The 15,806-nt window shown below is 44.1% G+C and overlaps 2 protein-coding genes across 3 annotated transcripts in view; one reads left to right on the plus strand and one right to left on the minus strand.

Annotated features, from left to right (window-relative positions):
• Positions 1-2,688: 2,688 nt before the first annotated feature.
• Positions 2,689-14,990, minus strand: INA (internexin neuronal intermediate filament protein alpha). Its single transcript, XM_079900805.1, has 3 exons — positions 13,869-14,990; positions 6,143-6,267; positions 2,689-4,712 (listed from the first exon to the last, which is right to left on the minus strand). Exons 1-3 carry the CDS (start codon positions 14,931-14,933, stop codon positions 4,403-4,405), a joined length of 1,500 nt encoding a protein of 499 aa, XP_079756931.1. The 5' UTR covers positions 14,934-14,990; the 3' UTR covers positions 2,689-4,402.
• The window catches only part of NT5C2 (5'-nucleotidase, cytosolic II), a 153,970-nt gene continuing 153,018 nt past the window's right edge, over positions 14,855-15,806 (plus strand). The window contains exon 1 of one of the 2 annotated variants that reach the window (XM_079900798.1): positions 14,855-14,990. The gene's annotated coding sequence lies outside the window, so the exon portion shown is untranslated. The remainder of the gene's footprint in view (positions 14,991-15,806) is intronic. The other variant, XM_079900800.1, reaches the window with a different exon arrangement.

The following is a 15,806-nucleotide window of genomic DNA, read 5'->3' on the forward strand; positions in this document are numbered from 1 at the left end:
CTAGCAAACAGAATCCAACAACACATTAAAAGAATCATACACCATGATCAAGTGGGATTTATCCCAGGGATGCAAGGATTCTTCAATACATGCAAATCAATCAACGTGATACACCATATTAACAAATTGAAGAATAAAAACCATATGATCATCTCAATCGATGCAGAAAAAGCTTTTGACAAAATTCAACACCCATTTGTGATTAAAAACTCTCCAGAAAGTGGGCATAGAGGGAACCTACCTCAACACAATAAAGGCCATATACGACAAACCCACAGCAAACATCATTCTCCATGGTGAAAAACTGAAAGCATTTCCTCTAAGATCAGGAACAAGACAAGGATGTCCGCTCTCGCCACTGTTGTTCAACATAGTTTTGGAAGTCCTAGCCATGGCAATCGGAGAAGAAAAAGAAATAAAAGGAATACAAATTGGAAAAGAAGACGTAAAATTGTCACTGTTTGCAGATGACATGATACTATACATAGAGAATCCTAAAGATGCCACCAGAAAACTACTAGAGCTAATCAATGAATTTGGTAAAGTTGCAGGATACAAAACTAATGCACAGAAATCTCTTGCATTCCTATACACTAACAATGAAAGATCAGAATGAGAAATTAAGGAAACAACCCCATTCACCATTGCAACAAAAAGAATAAAATACCTAGGAAGAAACCTACCTAAAGAGGTCAAAGACCTGTACTCAGAAAACTACAAGACACTGATGAAAGAAATCAAAATGACAGAAACAGATGGAGAGATATACCATGTTCTTGGATTGGAAGAATCAATATTGTGAAAATGACTATACTACCCAAAGCAATCTACAGATTCAATGCAATCCCTATCAAATTACCAATGGCATTTTTTACAAAACTAGAACAAAATATCTTAAAATTTGTATGGAGACACAAAAGACCCCAAATAGCTAAAGCAATCTTGAGGGGAAAAAACGGAGCTGGAGGAATCAGACTTCCTGAGTTCAGACTATACTACGAAGCCACAGTAATCAAGACAATATGGTCCTGGCACAAAAACAGAAATATAGATCAGTGGAACAGGATAGAAAGACCAGAGATAAACCCATGCACCTATGGTCAACTAATCTATGACAAAGGAGGCAAGGATATACTATGGAGAAAAGACAGTCTCTTCAATAAGTGGTGCTGGGAAAACTGGACAGCTACATGTAAAAGAATGGAATTAGAACACTCCCTAACACCATACACAAAAATAAACTCAAAATGGATTAGAGACCTAAATGTAAGACCAGACACTATAAAACTCTTAGAGGAAAACATAGGAAGAACACTCTTTGACACAAATCACAGTAAGATCTTTTTTGGACACACCTCCTAGAGTAATGGAAATAAAACCAAAAATAAACAAATGGGACCTCATGAAACTTAAAAGCTTTTGCATAGCAAAGGAAACTATAAACAAGCTGAAAAGACAACCCTCAGAATGGGAGAAAATATTTGCAAATGAATCAACGGACAAAGGATTAATCTCCAAAATACATAAACAGGTCATGCAGCTCAATATTAAAAAAACAACCCAGTCAGAAAATGGACAGAAGACGTAAATAGACATTTCTCCAAAGAAGACATACAGATGGCAAAGAAGCACATGAAAAGCTGCTCAACATCACTAATTATTAGAGAAATGCAAATCAAAACTACAGTGAGGTATCACTTCACACCAGTTAGAATGGCAACATCAGCAAATCTACAAACAACAAATGCTGGAGAGGGTGTGGAGAAGAGAGAACCCTCTTGCACTGTTGGTGAGAATGTAAATTGATACAGCCACTATGAAGAACAGTATGCAAGTTGCTTAAAAAACTAAAAATAGAATTACCATATGACCCAGCAATCCCACTACTGGGCATATACCCAGAGAAAACCATAATTCAAAAAGACATATGCACCCCAATGTTCATTGCAGCAATATTTACAATAGCCAGGTCATGGAAGCCACCTAAATGCCCATCAACAGACAAATGTATAAAGAAGATGTGGTACATACATAGTGGAATATTACTCAGCCATAAAAAGGAACCAAATTAGGTCATTTGTAGAGATGTGGATGGACTTAGAGACTGTCATACAGAGTGAAGTAAGTCAGAAAGAGAAAAACAAATATTGTATATTAACGTATATATGAGGAATTTAGAAAAATGCTACAGATGAACCGGTTTGCAAGGCAGAAATAGAGACATGTAGAGAACAAATGTATGGACACCAAGGGGGGCAAGCGGGGGGTGGTGGTGGTGGTGGGATGAACTGGGAGATTGGGATTGACATGTATACACTAATATGCATAAAATAGATAACTAATAACCTGCTGTTTAAAAAAATATAAAATTCAAAAAAAATTATTATCCAGGTACAGAATACACTGTCTTTCATCATTTGATTGATTTGATTTTCCCACTTCCTGCCATGAACTGTCCACTTAGTGCATTATGTGTTTCAGACCAGACAGTCTGCAGACTGCCGGAAGGCCTTGGCAGGGAAAAAACAAACAAACAAAAGAACATTAAACGAAACTAAACGTGGATGCAGGAAACAGACAACATATGGTTTCTGAATGACTTGGGGGTACACCTGTCTCATTGAACCAAAACAGTGCTTCTTTCAGTTAAAGCAGCAAAAACCACGAAACACAAGTTATGTTGGTGGGATTCATGTGACTTTTAATTCTCATTTTACTAACATTTTACAGTAAGTGTGGGGAGTAAAGATGGGGTGGAGTAAGGGAAAGGAAGAAGCGAAAAGTATTCTTTCAAGTTCCGTGAACGACTGAAGCATGTGCTAGGATAAGAAAGTTCAGTAAAAGCATCATGTCCTTTTCAGCACAGAGTTCCTAATGGAGATGTGTGACAGACATATAGCAACTCTTTAGATCTGGTGCAAGTGACTCCAACAGAGAATTAATTCTGCATCAAACTTGGCACACATGGAAGACTGGGCAATGCAGCTGCTACACAGCTGGGCAGATGAAAACTGAACTCTCCAGAATCTACTTCCTAGCATGTGAGTAGGAGCATGTGTGCCTCTTCTCTGGTCTGAGTATCTCTTCGTCTCCAGCAGGGAAGGGAGACCCCACTAACCATGCAGCAGTGGGAAAACTGTTTGGGCAAGACTCTTTTAGAAAAGAGAAATATTTCTTTTTTGTATTCGCTGGTGGTGTTGATTGACCAGAAGTGTCTTCTTTTACTTTTGGGCAGGAGCATTGTGTCCTGGTGATAACATAATCTATACTTAGCACTCTTAAAAGGCATAAGAGTGAAACCAAGGCCTCCTTAGGACCTAGACTAGTGGGAAGGGGAATATGTGGATTCTGTCTAAGGGTAAAGGCATGAAACAGCTAATTCTCTATCACCACAAATGAATTGCCACAGATAAATGAGACCTTGGCTTTTCCCCTTCATACAAATACCTCTTCTAGCTTATACTACTAAATCTAAGGTCAGCTTAATCACAGTTTGGGATTAACTATGACTGTGCTTCTAAAGTTAAGGTGAAAAGCTACACTCAATAAAGTATTCCTTTTTCCTGATTAAGTGGATTTGAATAAGCTAAAAGCCTAAAATCTAGGGACTTTTTTCAATATTTTATTTGTTGGGGGCAACCCATAAAACTTATCACTGCCATTTCTTTTAAACTATAGCAATAGAAGGACATGAAATGGACAGGGAAAAGTCACTACACAAATCACAGAAATGGTCAGCATGCATCTAATTCTACCTATTGAGCAGAGAGAGCTAAAGGGGGTAAGTTCTTTTGAGAAGAACCAAAATGTATTTCAAAGGGATAAATACTACACTAGCCTTTTTTTTTTCTTCTGAATGGAAGAAAAGGATATATGGAATTGAGGGGGGATGGGAGGGAAAGAGTCCATTAAACAAACACCTATCATTTGTGAAACAGTTCTATCAGAGTGGTGTCAGGTGTGGACCGTGGGTTTATCTTTGGCAGTGACCTTATGTTTTAGGTATCTAGAGTGAGATTAAATAGCTGGGTAATGGCTGGGTATGGTGAGTGAATATAGGTTTTAATTTCAATTCACAGCAAAATGATGACGATCACAGATTTAGTACCTTAGTTTGTACTTCCTCTGTACCTGAATCATCTATTGCTGTGAAGCCTAAGGTTTAGGTGAGAAAGCTGCATTCTTAGATAACTCCTCTGTGATTGCTCTAGGACTGTGGTTTGCTCCAATCTAAGGTGTGGTTTTCTTATTAGAGAAAGTAAGTATTCAATGCTAAATATGAGACTGAAGCCTTGAAAACATTGTATAGTGGCGACAGGTGTTTTGGATCAGGAATAGGCTGTTTAACAAGTCAAATGCATATTATCCCCTCTTAAGCATTAACTTTTTTCAAGCAACAGAATTATATTTTTTGGCTTGAAATGGTGCTTTCTTCTATATTTGATTTCTCGGTTTTCTTAGCAGATATCACTGTCTCCTCCAATATTTCTTCAAAACTTTCCCCTATCTGGGAGGTTTTCTTTGTGGCTACCTTAGAAGCCTCCTCTTCCTCCTCCTCTTTCTTAAGAGACAGCCCAGTGGATGAGACTTTGGAGGTGGTGGAACTGAGGATTCTAGGAGGGAGCAGATAGCTTGGATTGGGAAGTGGATTCAGCCCTGAAATGCTTAATCCACTGGTGCTAAAACGTGTCTCTTCGCCTTCCAGCAGTTTCCTGTAAATCCAACAGAGAAAAACTCTCAGGAAGTCAACTTGAAACTTTTAAAGAATTTAACCCTCCAGCCTCTATTCATTTTAGAAAGATTAGAAAGATTTCGCAGTTTCTTCATGAGATTGAGGCCAATAAATATTGAATTTCAAGGCTCAAAGACCTGGACTTTATCCGGCACGTGCACACACACACTCAAACACACACTCACACACACACACACACTCACAAATCTTTAGCACAAGCTGCGTTTAAAGCACTGTCAAGGGGAAACCTATCCTATTCGCAAATACATTTAAAAAAACCCTACAACTCCCCTTGGTTTCATCACACCCATTTTTGGCACTTAGAGTCTACAAAGCTCTAAGGAGAAGTAATTTTACTAATTAACACCTTAAGTGCAACAGGGATAAGAAGGTAAGAAGTCCACAAAGGAATTGCCTAATCAGCCTGAACTTGAGATTTGTATTTTTTTCAACGTGTAGGGGTACAAAGGAAATGGAATCAGCAATAACAGAAACCAGTGAATTAAACTGTTTCAGATACCAAGCTTTTTCCCAGCCTGGCTTAAACAGCATCATAAAAGCATGGCCCCAATACCTTTTTTTCTCATAACTCTAATAATTTTTATCTTTTTTTTTTAAAAATCAGAAACTCAAAACACTATCAACTCCTCTTGGAGCTTTGTTTTGAAGTAGTATACATAGTGTAAGGAAAAAATTTTCAGACAGATCTGGGGTTGAGTTTGAGCTCTTCCGTTACCAGCACTGTGACTTTGAGCATGTTGCACAGTCTGTGGTTCAAGTTTTCTCATCTGAAAAAATGGGAATAATATGACTTGATACCTAGATAATTTATATGCAGTATCTAATATAGTGCCTGGCACGCAGTAGTCATTCAAAAAATAGTAGCTGCTGTTATTTATTTATTTTGAATTTTATTTTATTTATACAGCAGGTTCTTATTAGTTATCTATTTTATACATATTAGTGTATACATGTCAATCCCAATCTCCCAATTCATCACACCCCCACCACCACCACCCTGTATTTATTTTTTTTAGAGGTAAATGTTCACTTATATATTGCTTGAGTAGGAATCCAGGGGGATACCTCACCTGTTGGGACTTTCTATGTTACACAAACCTTATTTTTAAAGTTAGAGTCTGATGGATTTTATTTCAACCTCTGTGCACTCACATTATCCCCTTAAATCCTTGCAGAGGTAGGTAGACTACTCCAGGCCTAGTAAGGTGGAGCTGGGATATAACCAAGTCGAGGGACATAAGGGTCAGCTCACCTGGAAGGAGCCCGTGATGCTTTTCCTTAACCCCCCCCCCCTCACCCATCAGAAATCAGAGAGACTAAAACCACTTATTTGGGTAGAGATGCCCCAGGTGATGGGATCTGCTTGGGTGAGCATGCCCTGTGACATACCTGTAAGCTGCTATCTCAATGTCAAGAGCCATTTTGACATTGAGCAAGTCCTGGTACTCCCGAAGGTGACGGGCCATCTCACTCTTGGTGTTCCTCAGATCATTCTCCAGCTGCCCAATGTTATCCTGAAAAGCAAGACATGTCCAACATATTTAGGCCAAAGCAGCTGACATTCATGGAGACTGAGACTGAGATTGAGAAAGCAAGGATTCTCAACCCTGCCTACACATTAAAAATCCAGACCTGTCCCCCAGCCCAGATTCTGATTCATTTGTTCTAGGGTGGGGTCCCAGCATCTGCATTTTTTCATAAAGGTCCCCAGGAGATTTGGATACATTTCTACCACGGAGCACATGGTTCTAAACTGAATACTGGGGAAATATTTATTTTTTACTTACTTACCGTCCCTCCCTTGCTTGTTGTATTACTGCTGAATCACTCAGTTGTTACATGTACTTTCCCAAACCAAAGGCTCAGGTTAGGAGCTCAGATTCAGAAAATTCCAACTGTGGACAGCACAGAGGGGATGGCAAGTCTTCTCTGCCTCCATTTGTTTTGATGGTTTCCTGGAAGTCTGCTACTCAATCACTTTACTGAAAGCATTTTCATGACAGATAGGAGGAAGCATAAACACTCCAAGGAATTTTTTTTTAATTCAAATGGCAGATTGAAATTATAATATTTTTTTAAAAGGAAACTAAGTTCATATAATACTTTTGCTTTAAGTTCCTCCAGGTGCAAACCCAGGCACAGAAGAAAAATAGCTTTAAATCTGTGATTCTTGAGAAACCAGAGGATCTTTTAAAAACACAGTAGATCCCATTGCTCATCTTCCTAAAACCCTCCAACAGCTTTGGAATTAAGTCCAAACTCCTCAGCATGGCCTCTACTCTTCCCCTTGCTCAATGTGTTTCAGCTACCCTGGCCTTCTCTTTTGCTCCTTAAACTTACCAAGTTCATTGCTATCCCAGGCCCTTCAGGCTAGCTATTTCCTCTGTTTGGAATGCTCTGTGGTGGGTCTTCACATGACTGACATCATGTCATACTAGATTCAGTTCAAATGCCCTCTACTCAGACAGGTCTTCCTCAGCATCCAGTTTAAGTACCCTTTCCACACCGATCTAGCACGTGATTTTACCTTAAACCAGGGCAGCTGCTAGCCCATGAAGGAACTTTGTGTAAATTAGAAAAAGGCACCTCCAGTGGGAAGACAACTTAGAAAAAAGCCCCCACTTGAAACTGGCCACTCTGATTTTTATTTATTTATTATATGTAAAAAATAGATTTATTTATTTATTTTTGGCTGCGTTGGGTCTTCGTTGCTGCGCGCGGGCTTTCTCTAGTTGTGGCGAGCGGGGGCTGCTCTTCGTTGCAGTGTGCGGGCTTCTCATTGTGGTGGCTTCTCTTGTTGCGGAGCGCCGGCTCTAGGCGCGTGGGCTTCAGTAGTTGCAGCACGCGGGCTCAGTAGGTGTGGCTCGCGGGCTCTAGAGCGCAAGCTCGGTAGTTGTGGCGCACGGGCTTAGTTGTTCCGTGGCATGTGGGATCTTCCCGGACCAGGGATCTAACCCGTGTCCCCTGCATTGGCAGGCAGATTCTTAACCACTGCACCACCAGGGAAGTCCCCACTCTGCTTTTTAGCTCTTCTCATTATCTGGGTAATTCCTTGTTGTGGGGGGCTGTCCTATGAACGTAGGATTTTTAGCAGCATCCCTGACCTCTATCCACTAGATGCCAGTAGCACGTGCCCTGCCTCCCAGTTGTGAAAATCAACAATGTCTCCAGACACTGCTAAACGTCCCTGGTAGGGTGAATCACTATTAGAGAACAATTGAACCAGGATGTAATTTACATGGAAACCTGGACCCCTTCTGTCTAGTTCACCTCTGGAAGCCCACAGCCTAGCACAATACACACTGTAGATGCTCAATGAATGACTGTTGAATGAATGAATGATGCTACATAAGCATTTATTTTCTTATTCTGAGCAAATAATTTATATAATTCAGTTGCAACTCTGTCAACATGAAGAGCACAATGACTGAGAGTTATTTTTATGAAGTAGTGATGCAGATAAAAATATCAGAAACCTCAAGAAAGTAAGAGCTGAGGAACCTTTGAACTTCCCTTGTGGGGATGTTGAAGCAATGGTGAAAGGCAGGGCTGACACATTGGGGGTACAAACTTCCAAATCAAGAGAATCTGCAGAAAGAACAAAAATTCATACCACCTACCTGTTCTATAAATATTGACAGGAATACCACAAAGAAGAAACTCAATTAACTGATGGGTACAGAGCAAGGGATGATAAGCAGTGGGGAAAATACATAATACACTGGACAGTGATGAAAATATTCCAAAGTGTGTTAAGAGATCATGAGAGTTTAAAAGGATTTTTACCAAGAAATTTTACTGGATGGTTGCTATATTTGAGGTTAAACTAGCTACAAGCAAGTCTGCTAGTGACGCATTAGAGGTAAGAGAATCAATATTATTGTGGTAAGGGGGAAAAGCATCTAGGGTGAAGGAAAAAGGAGAAAGGGGAGGGAGTATACTCATTATGCAAAGGAGCAAGAGAAATGTTATATGAGGAAAAAAAGAGGATTTCATCAGGATCTTTGGGTTGCATTTCTTGCCCTGCCACAAACATCTAACATACCTCAGTCAGTCTTCTATATTTTAGTTTCTTTGAAACTTCCATTTCTGTATATGGGAAATTACAGTGTTTATTCTTTTCTGAGGTGTTCTGAGATCCTCAGGTTAGGATGCCAATTTAATGTACCTCACATTATTATGTGATGAATCCATTATCTGTTAAATTAGATAATAGGCATTAGAACAGCATTTGGCACCTAGGAATGCTCAATAAATTTTAGTGATTTTTAATATTGTTAATATCTCTACCCTTGTTAACTCTCTACCCTTATAATGATATGGACAAATTAATCACGAGCCCTCCCTACAACCCTTTAGATAACTAAGGAAGGCAACGTAAAATAAAATTTTAATGTTGGAGAGTTGGAGGCAAACCCCTTAAAGCACCACGTTATTATTTTTTGTTTGTTTTTCACGAAGATGTACATCTCCGTAACAGATTTTTTAAAAATCACAATTTTAAATAAAAACCTTTCTAAAGTGGTTTGTAGTACTCTTACCTAGGACACTAAACACAATGCAACCTTTCTCAGCAACTAAGGATTAAGATAATGATCAATTATTTTTCTATAATACTGTGATGTGATTTTTAGGTCAACTAAGATATATCAGACTGTTTATTTCTATCCTAAATGGCCCCTTAGAGCAGTATTTTTTATAATTTTTAAAAATTTTTTAAAATTTTATTATTTTTTATACAGCAGGTCCTTATTAGTTATCTATTATATATATATTAGTGTATATATGTCAATCCCAATCTCCCAATTCATAGAGCAGTGTTGGAGTTAGTGTTTGCTATGTATTGGTTTTCTTTGTCCTGAAAGTTTAACTGATCTGTTTCTACTCATTCTTGACAATGCCTGACTCCAGTGGCTCCTCTTCTTTATCTTGCTGCAGGCTTGAAATCCAAATAGCAAAGTACTTTAGAATCATGTAAAGTTAGCAATAAACAGGCTGGGAGCAGCAAAAGGGCCAACTTCCCAATATGTGATTTAGAGATAGACATTTTGTCACATCAGCAGGTTAATTAGGTCCTTTTTAAAAAAATTATTTTTGTTTCACAGCTGTGTTTTCTGAATGAGAGGTTGTTGGGGACCTGAGTTCCAGATAGCTGAAATTTCCTTAAACTTTTCTGTTACACATTTCACGTCTATTTTATGGATCAGTGTAGACAGAAAGCACGACTTTGCTCCTGTTAGAAGGAACTGTGCTGACTGCTGACCACTGCTCCTCAGTGTCCAGTCTCTTGTTTGCACTCTCTTCCCCACACCAGGCTGTCTTGCATTGCCCTTCAAAAGCCCTGCCAAAGATGGCCTCCAGCTCGGAATGTGAGCAGAGCGCTGCAGACTGCTCCCTCCCCCAACCACGCAGCTACTGCTGGATTAGCCTGAGGGAGTGGGAGAGAGGCACTCCCAGCTCCAGCGGGGGTCTCTCCTGGAATGGCTAAACCAAGTGCTGAGCATCTTCCTCAGGGCCGGAAGGAAGGATGCGGGCTGGGAGTAAAGAGAGAGAACTGGCCACACTAGCATCTGCAGTGGAGCATAGGAACAACAGACAGTGCTGTGGGTTTCATCACTTTGAGGGGCCCTCAGCCAGGTGAGCAGTAATGAGTGCGGCACTTACTGATTGAAAGAGGCTGTTCAGAATTACTGCTCTGCCTGATAAATGAAGGTGGGGAGAGAGGATTTCTATATATGGTACACTCACAGGTCACTGTGCTGCCTTTTCTCACGCCTATCTTTGCTTCATCCCATATTTTTATTTCCTACCATACTTTAAAATGTTGCATTATATGTATTTCTATAGGCTGATTTACACTGGGAAATGTGGTTTAAGTCAATGCACACCCAAATCAGTCTGAGGAATGACGGTGCTTTTATCGAAATTGCATATTCCTGGGCCCCACCTGCAAACTGCTGAATCCCTATCTTTGGGAGTGGGCCTGAGAATCTTTCTGTTAAGCGCCCAAGTAACCTTGGTGGGTCAATGGGTTTAGGATCCACTATTTTTTTTTTTTTCTGTAAAGGCTCTATCAGGATGGCCCAGGTGACAATAATACAGTGAGGTAGAGGGGGCAAAAACAGAACAAAAGAAAGCAAAAAGCACATGGATGAGTTGGAAAAAAAAAAAAGAGAGGGACCAAATGAAGCTTTTTTCTTGAATTCTAATTTCAGAAATGGATCTATCAAGCTATAGATTTTTACTCAGCCACTGCCACCCCCAATCTCCAAGGGGCCAGCCCCTTCCTCCTATTTAATTAGGCTGCATTCCAATCTCATACTGGAGAGAAGAGGGCAGACTTGGCTCATCTCCCTGGAGAGCATTAACTAATGGTGTGATCTTGATTGTTCAGCAAGGTCTTTCAAGGAAAGCTTCAGCTTTCCAAGACTGACCACAGTATAGGGCCAGGGCCCCCAGTACCCTGCAAAAATGTCCTTCGACATCTTTGGCAGAGCAAGAACTCTAATGGTGGTGAAGCAGCTATGCAGGAACCAGAATCACCCTGTGTCAGAAATGGAAAACCTTCAGCTAAAGAGGGTGGCTCTGTTTGGCTTCTGAGGACAACAGCCCTAACTCCTCATAATTTTTCCTGTTACCTTATTCAGGCTCTCTCATACACCACTGTATACTTACTATGTCACCTTGAATCATTCATCACCCTTTCAAAAGTGTGATAAGCTTTCTTTCCTCAAATAGGCTGTTAGCTCTCAGGAGCAGGGAAAATGTGACTTTAATGGGGCCCTCCTCTGCCTCTAAGAGGGTGGCAAACTTGCAAAAGAAGATGAGCCTACCACTAATCTCTGAAGCAGAAGAAAGAACAGCCTCCATTACTGCAGTGAAAGGGGAGGGGGAGGGGGTTAGAGGGCAAGAAAACAATGGCTGAATCTCACTGTGGAGGAGGCTTTTCATCTCAGTCAGCACTGCTAAGACTGCTACAGAGAATAGCCCGATGATTCCCTTGTGGCTTCAGGACTTCAGGATCCTTAGGTGAAGATGTGAGCCCCACCTCAGCCTTAGGTCCTAAGAGGTAGGTAGGATACACACACACACACACACACACACACACACACACACACACATATACATATATACATATATATATATGTATATATGTTGTCTGATCTTCTCTTCCATTCAAAGCAGGTCCACTGAGGCTCTAAGGCTAAAGCTGACGGGGGCAGCACTGCAGAGCTGCAGAGGCTGCAGTTTCTGGTGTTTTTTGTTTTCTGCAGACTACATCTCCATGACCCTACTATTGTCTAACACTGAAAGCCTTTTAAAGCAAACAAAACAAGCCAGACAATACTGTCACTACCTCTCAGAATACAAGGGCTATAATGAGCAAACAGAGGACATGGCAAAGCCCAATTCAGATGGAGGTTGTGGGTAAGTTATCCTTTTTAGAGAAATACTGGGCTAGCCCTCCAGAAGACCACCTAACTCATCCTTTGAAGCTTCTAGAAGAAAACATGAAGTCTCAATTAACTAAATGTGATTAGTTCAGGCCGTCTGGGACCTAGGCCACAGAGTGAAAAGTTCAAGTTACAGATATTGAAGTGGAATAGAAGTATTTGAATATTACTGTAATTCCAAACACCAAAACAAATGGTCTAAGCAAGCTTCCTTCCTTTATCAAAGGGAGTAACTTATAATGAACAGCAAATACTGCACATCAATAGCTCCAGACTCAAATAGCATTTTGAGGTTTCACTCCTTTCTTGATGGTATTTTATTAATGTTCCCAAACCCCATTAATTTTATCAAATGTAAACTTTGATCTTGGCTAGAATGAATTATTTCAAGTTTCCGAATTATTAGCATTCTATCCCATGGAATTTTTATTGCACCTTGAAACAGAACCACACTATTTAGATTCTTTTCTACACTTTCCTCCTGCCTCTGTGTCCTTTGTGGTCATAAGCCCAGAATGTTCTATGTGGTAAAACTGAAGAGGCAGTGGCCTTTGTTTGTAGAGAAAAGGAGGAAAGAGCCAATCGATACCTTCACAGGGGCTTAGAGGACAGGCAAAGACGGAAAAAAAATAAGTGACCTATAACAAAGATGAACCCATCTCTGTGATTTATCACATGCACTTAGGATGGAAGAATGTTAAGGAAATGGGCATGTTCGAGTGGGATTTCACTGCTGCTGAGCAGATTAAGTGGTTTTTGATAAGTGCTAAGCCATCCATGAAAGTGAAAATTGATGCTGTCCACGAGGTGACCTTTTTGATTGCAGGTAGCCAAGACTGATGTGTTGGTGTTGCAGAAGAAAAAAAAATCAAAGCAGTTAATTGCCTAGAGACTCATAACTGGGACATGAGACAAGAGGGAAATTCTGAGATGGGAAGAACGAGAGATCAGCACCGAGGACAGCGACCGACCACTCTCATTTGCTGACGACTGCAAAGCTTTCTTTAGGAAGTAGTAACATTACTCCGTGGAGGAGGGAACCGTGTATCTGTGTTGGGGGAGGACAGAGCAGAGCGGTTATTACTAGCCCAATCACTCATCTTGTTGGCTCCCAATCTCTACTCCTTTGAGGGCAAAAGTCAAGACAATGGGATAGAACCCTTCCCAGTTTAGTCCCTCATTCTTCCCCCAACCCAAGGGCAGGACTATTTCCAGGGCGCACAGAAAGCCTTTCAAAGTCAATCAAACAAGCCAGACAGCGGAAACAGCACCACGAGCCATGGAGAGGCTGTGACCCACCCCCGTTGGGCTCACTCCTACTTTGGGTGGGTGTTGTTCTTCAGGTCGCCAGCGTGTTTATGCCCACTTGCTGACAGGGAGGCATGAGGTAGATTTTAAGACTCCGAAGAACAGAAGCTTGAGGGCTTCTTTGTTAGAAGGGCTTGGATAGGGACGTTAAGTGAGGGGCAGGGAAAGAGGGCGTCCAGGCCCCTAAAATTAGCGAGAGAGGCTCCAGGGCTTTTTGTTTGCTAATGCCTCCCGGCGGGGCTCTTTCTGTCCCCTCTCTTATCCTCTCCTTGGTTTCTAGAGCCCCAACTGTGCGGGAAGTATGCGCGGGAGAGAACAGGACTCCCCTCCCTACGCAGCGTTCCAACCTTTACCTGGTAGCTGGCCACCTCGGCACTGTGACGCTCCTCCAGCTCCAGGATCTGCCTTTCCAAGGACTCGTTGGCCCCGCGCAGCCCCTCGATCTCGATGGTGCGTGCCTGCAGCTGGCGCCGGTACTCGTGAATCTCCTCGCGGCTGGCCCGGATGGCCTCGGTGCTGCGCGCCGCCTGCTCGTTCAGGTTGGCAAACTTGGACTTGTACCACTCCTCAGCTGACTGCAGGTTCTTGGCGGCCAGGGACTCATACTGGGCGCGGATCTCCCTCAGCGCCGAAGTCAGGTCTGGTTTAGCCACAGCCACGTCCACCTCGGCCGCGGCCTGCGACGACGCCTGCAGCGTGGCCAGTAGCTCGGCCACCTCCTCGTCGTGCACCTGGCGCACGAAGGCCAGCTCGTCCAGCAGCGACTCCACCTTCTTCTCCAGATCCAGGCGGGCCAGCGTGGCGCCGTCCACGTCGCGCTGCTGCGCCTTCAGGGCGCGCTCGGCCCCTTCGCGCCCTCGGCTCTCCTCCTCGCAGCGTGCCCGTAGCCGCTGCACCTCCTCCGCCAGCCCGTCGCGCTCCAGCAGGGCTTGCGCGCGCGCCGAGCTCGCCTCCTCCAGCTGCGCGCGCAGCTCGCGCAGCTCGCGCTGGAAGAGCTCTCCGAGGCGCGACGGCTCGGCGTGGCGCTGCCGCAGCGCGGCCAGCTCGGCCTCGAGCGCGCGGTTCTGCGTCTCCAGCTGGTGCACCTTCTCGATGAACATGGCGAAGCGGTCGTTGAGGCCCTGAAGCTGCTCCTTCTCGTTAGTGCGGATGATCTTGTACTCGTTGGTGCGCGCCGCCGCCTGACTCAGGTCCAGCCCGTCGGACGCCGGAGACCGGCGGTAGGCCAGGCCCAGGCCGAGCGACGAGGCCGAGGAGCAGGCAGCCGAGGAGGCCACATTGCAGCGGGACAGCGACTGCGAGCGGAAGCTACCCGCGCCGCCGGCCCCGGGGAGACGCGAGGACAGGCGCGAGCCGTCTCCGAACACCTTGCGGTAGGAGGAGGCGGCGCCCAGGTAGTGCTCCGAGCCGAAGCTCATGGTGCCGGGACCAGGACCGGGGGAGCGGCTGCGCTGGAGCTGACGAGGAGAAGAGAGGTGAGCCGGCCGGGACGCGGCGGAGCAGTGTGCACCGGCTTTTAAGGCGTGGGGTGGCGGGGTTGGGGGGTGCCTGGGGCGGCGCGTTGTGGGCGGAGCTCCTGCTCCGGGCCTGGCGGAGAGAGGGAGGGGGGGCATCCAGGAGCGGGGGCGGGGAAGCGCAGTGACTACCGCAGCTGCGCGCGCCACGGACCGAGGGCGCGGGGACAGAGCCATTTGCGTAGGAGCCACCGCCTGTCTGAAGTGCCCGTCCCCGAGAGTTATCTGGTTTGGAAGTGACTTGTGCGGAAGGGTGCCTAAACGATGGGGGTTTCCCATCCGGAAACCACACGGCTCCATCGCGTCCTTTGACCCTGTCCTCCTTGCCCCCTTTATTCCACTGGGAGGTTAGTGTTTTCTGGGAGGTATGCTGTACGCTCATCGCCACCCTGGAGCTCCCGAGCGTGAGGCCCTGTTTTTCCAGACAGAATGTGGACCCTCAGGGCGCGGCTTTGGCCCCTCCCTCTGCCCGCTTGGGGTTCCCAGGGGGGAAGTGGGTCTACGTCAGAGAGCATCTCATCAGCTGTTCCTCTGCAGCTCTCCGGAGCGCCCGGGGTTGGGTGGCTGTGCTGAAAGCCTGCGACGCCCGGGAAGAGAGGGGAGGAAGGAAAAGGGAGTGGGCCTGAGTTGCAGAGACTGGAGAGAAGCGGAGGAAAGAGCTGGGATGGCCACGATGGACAGAGCTGAGGTGCCCCTGCCACTTGTATAAGCGTGCTCTCCTGTTCACCACGGTCCCCCGCCACTCTCCATTGAATAACGTCCACCTTCTTAATTCAT

This window comes from Stenella coeruleoalba (assembly GCF_951394435.1).
Source record: "Stenella coeruleoalba genome assembly, chromosome: 16".
Taxonomy (NCBI): domain Eukaryota; kingdom Metazoa; phylum Chordata; class Mammalia; order Artiodactyla; family Delphinidae; genus Stenella; species Stenella coeruleoalba.

What these genes read in the sequence shown, in the direction of transcription:
- INA (XM_079900805.1), bottom strand. Translation starts at nt 14,933, where the DNA reads ATGAGCTTCGGCTCGGAGCACTACCTGGGCGCCGCCTCCTCCTACCGC. An exon ending in CCGAGGTGGCCAGCTACCAG is followed by an intron (nt 6,268 to 13,868) that starts GTAAAGGTTGGA and finishes CTTGCTTTTCAG; the next exon opens with GATAACATTGGGCAGCTGGA. An exon ending in ATTGAGATAGCAGCTTACAG is followed by an intron (nt 4,713 to 6,142) that starts GTATGTCACAGG and finishes TTGGATTTACAG; the next exon opens with GAAACTGCTGGAAGGCGAAG.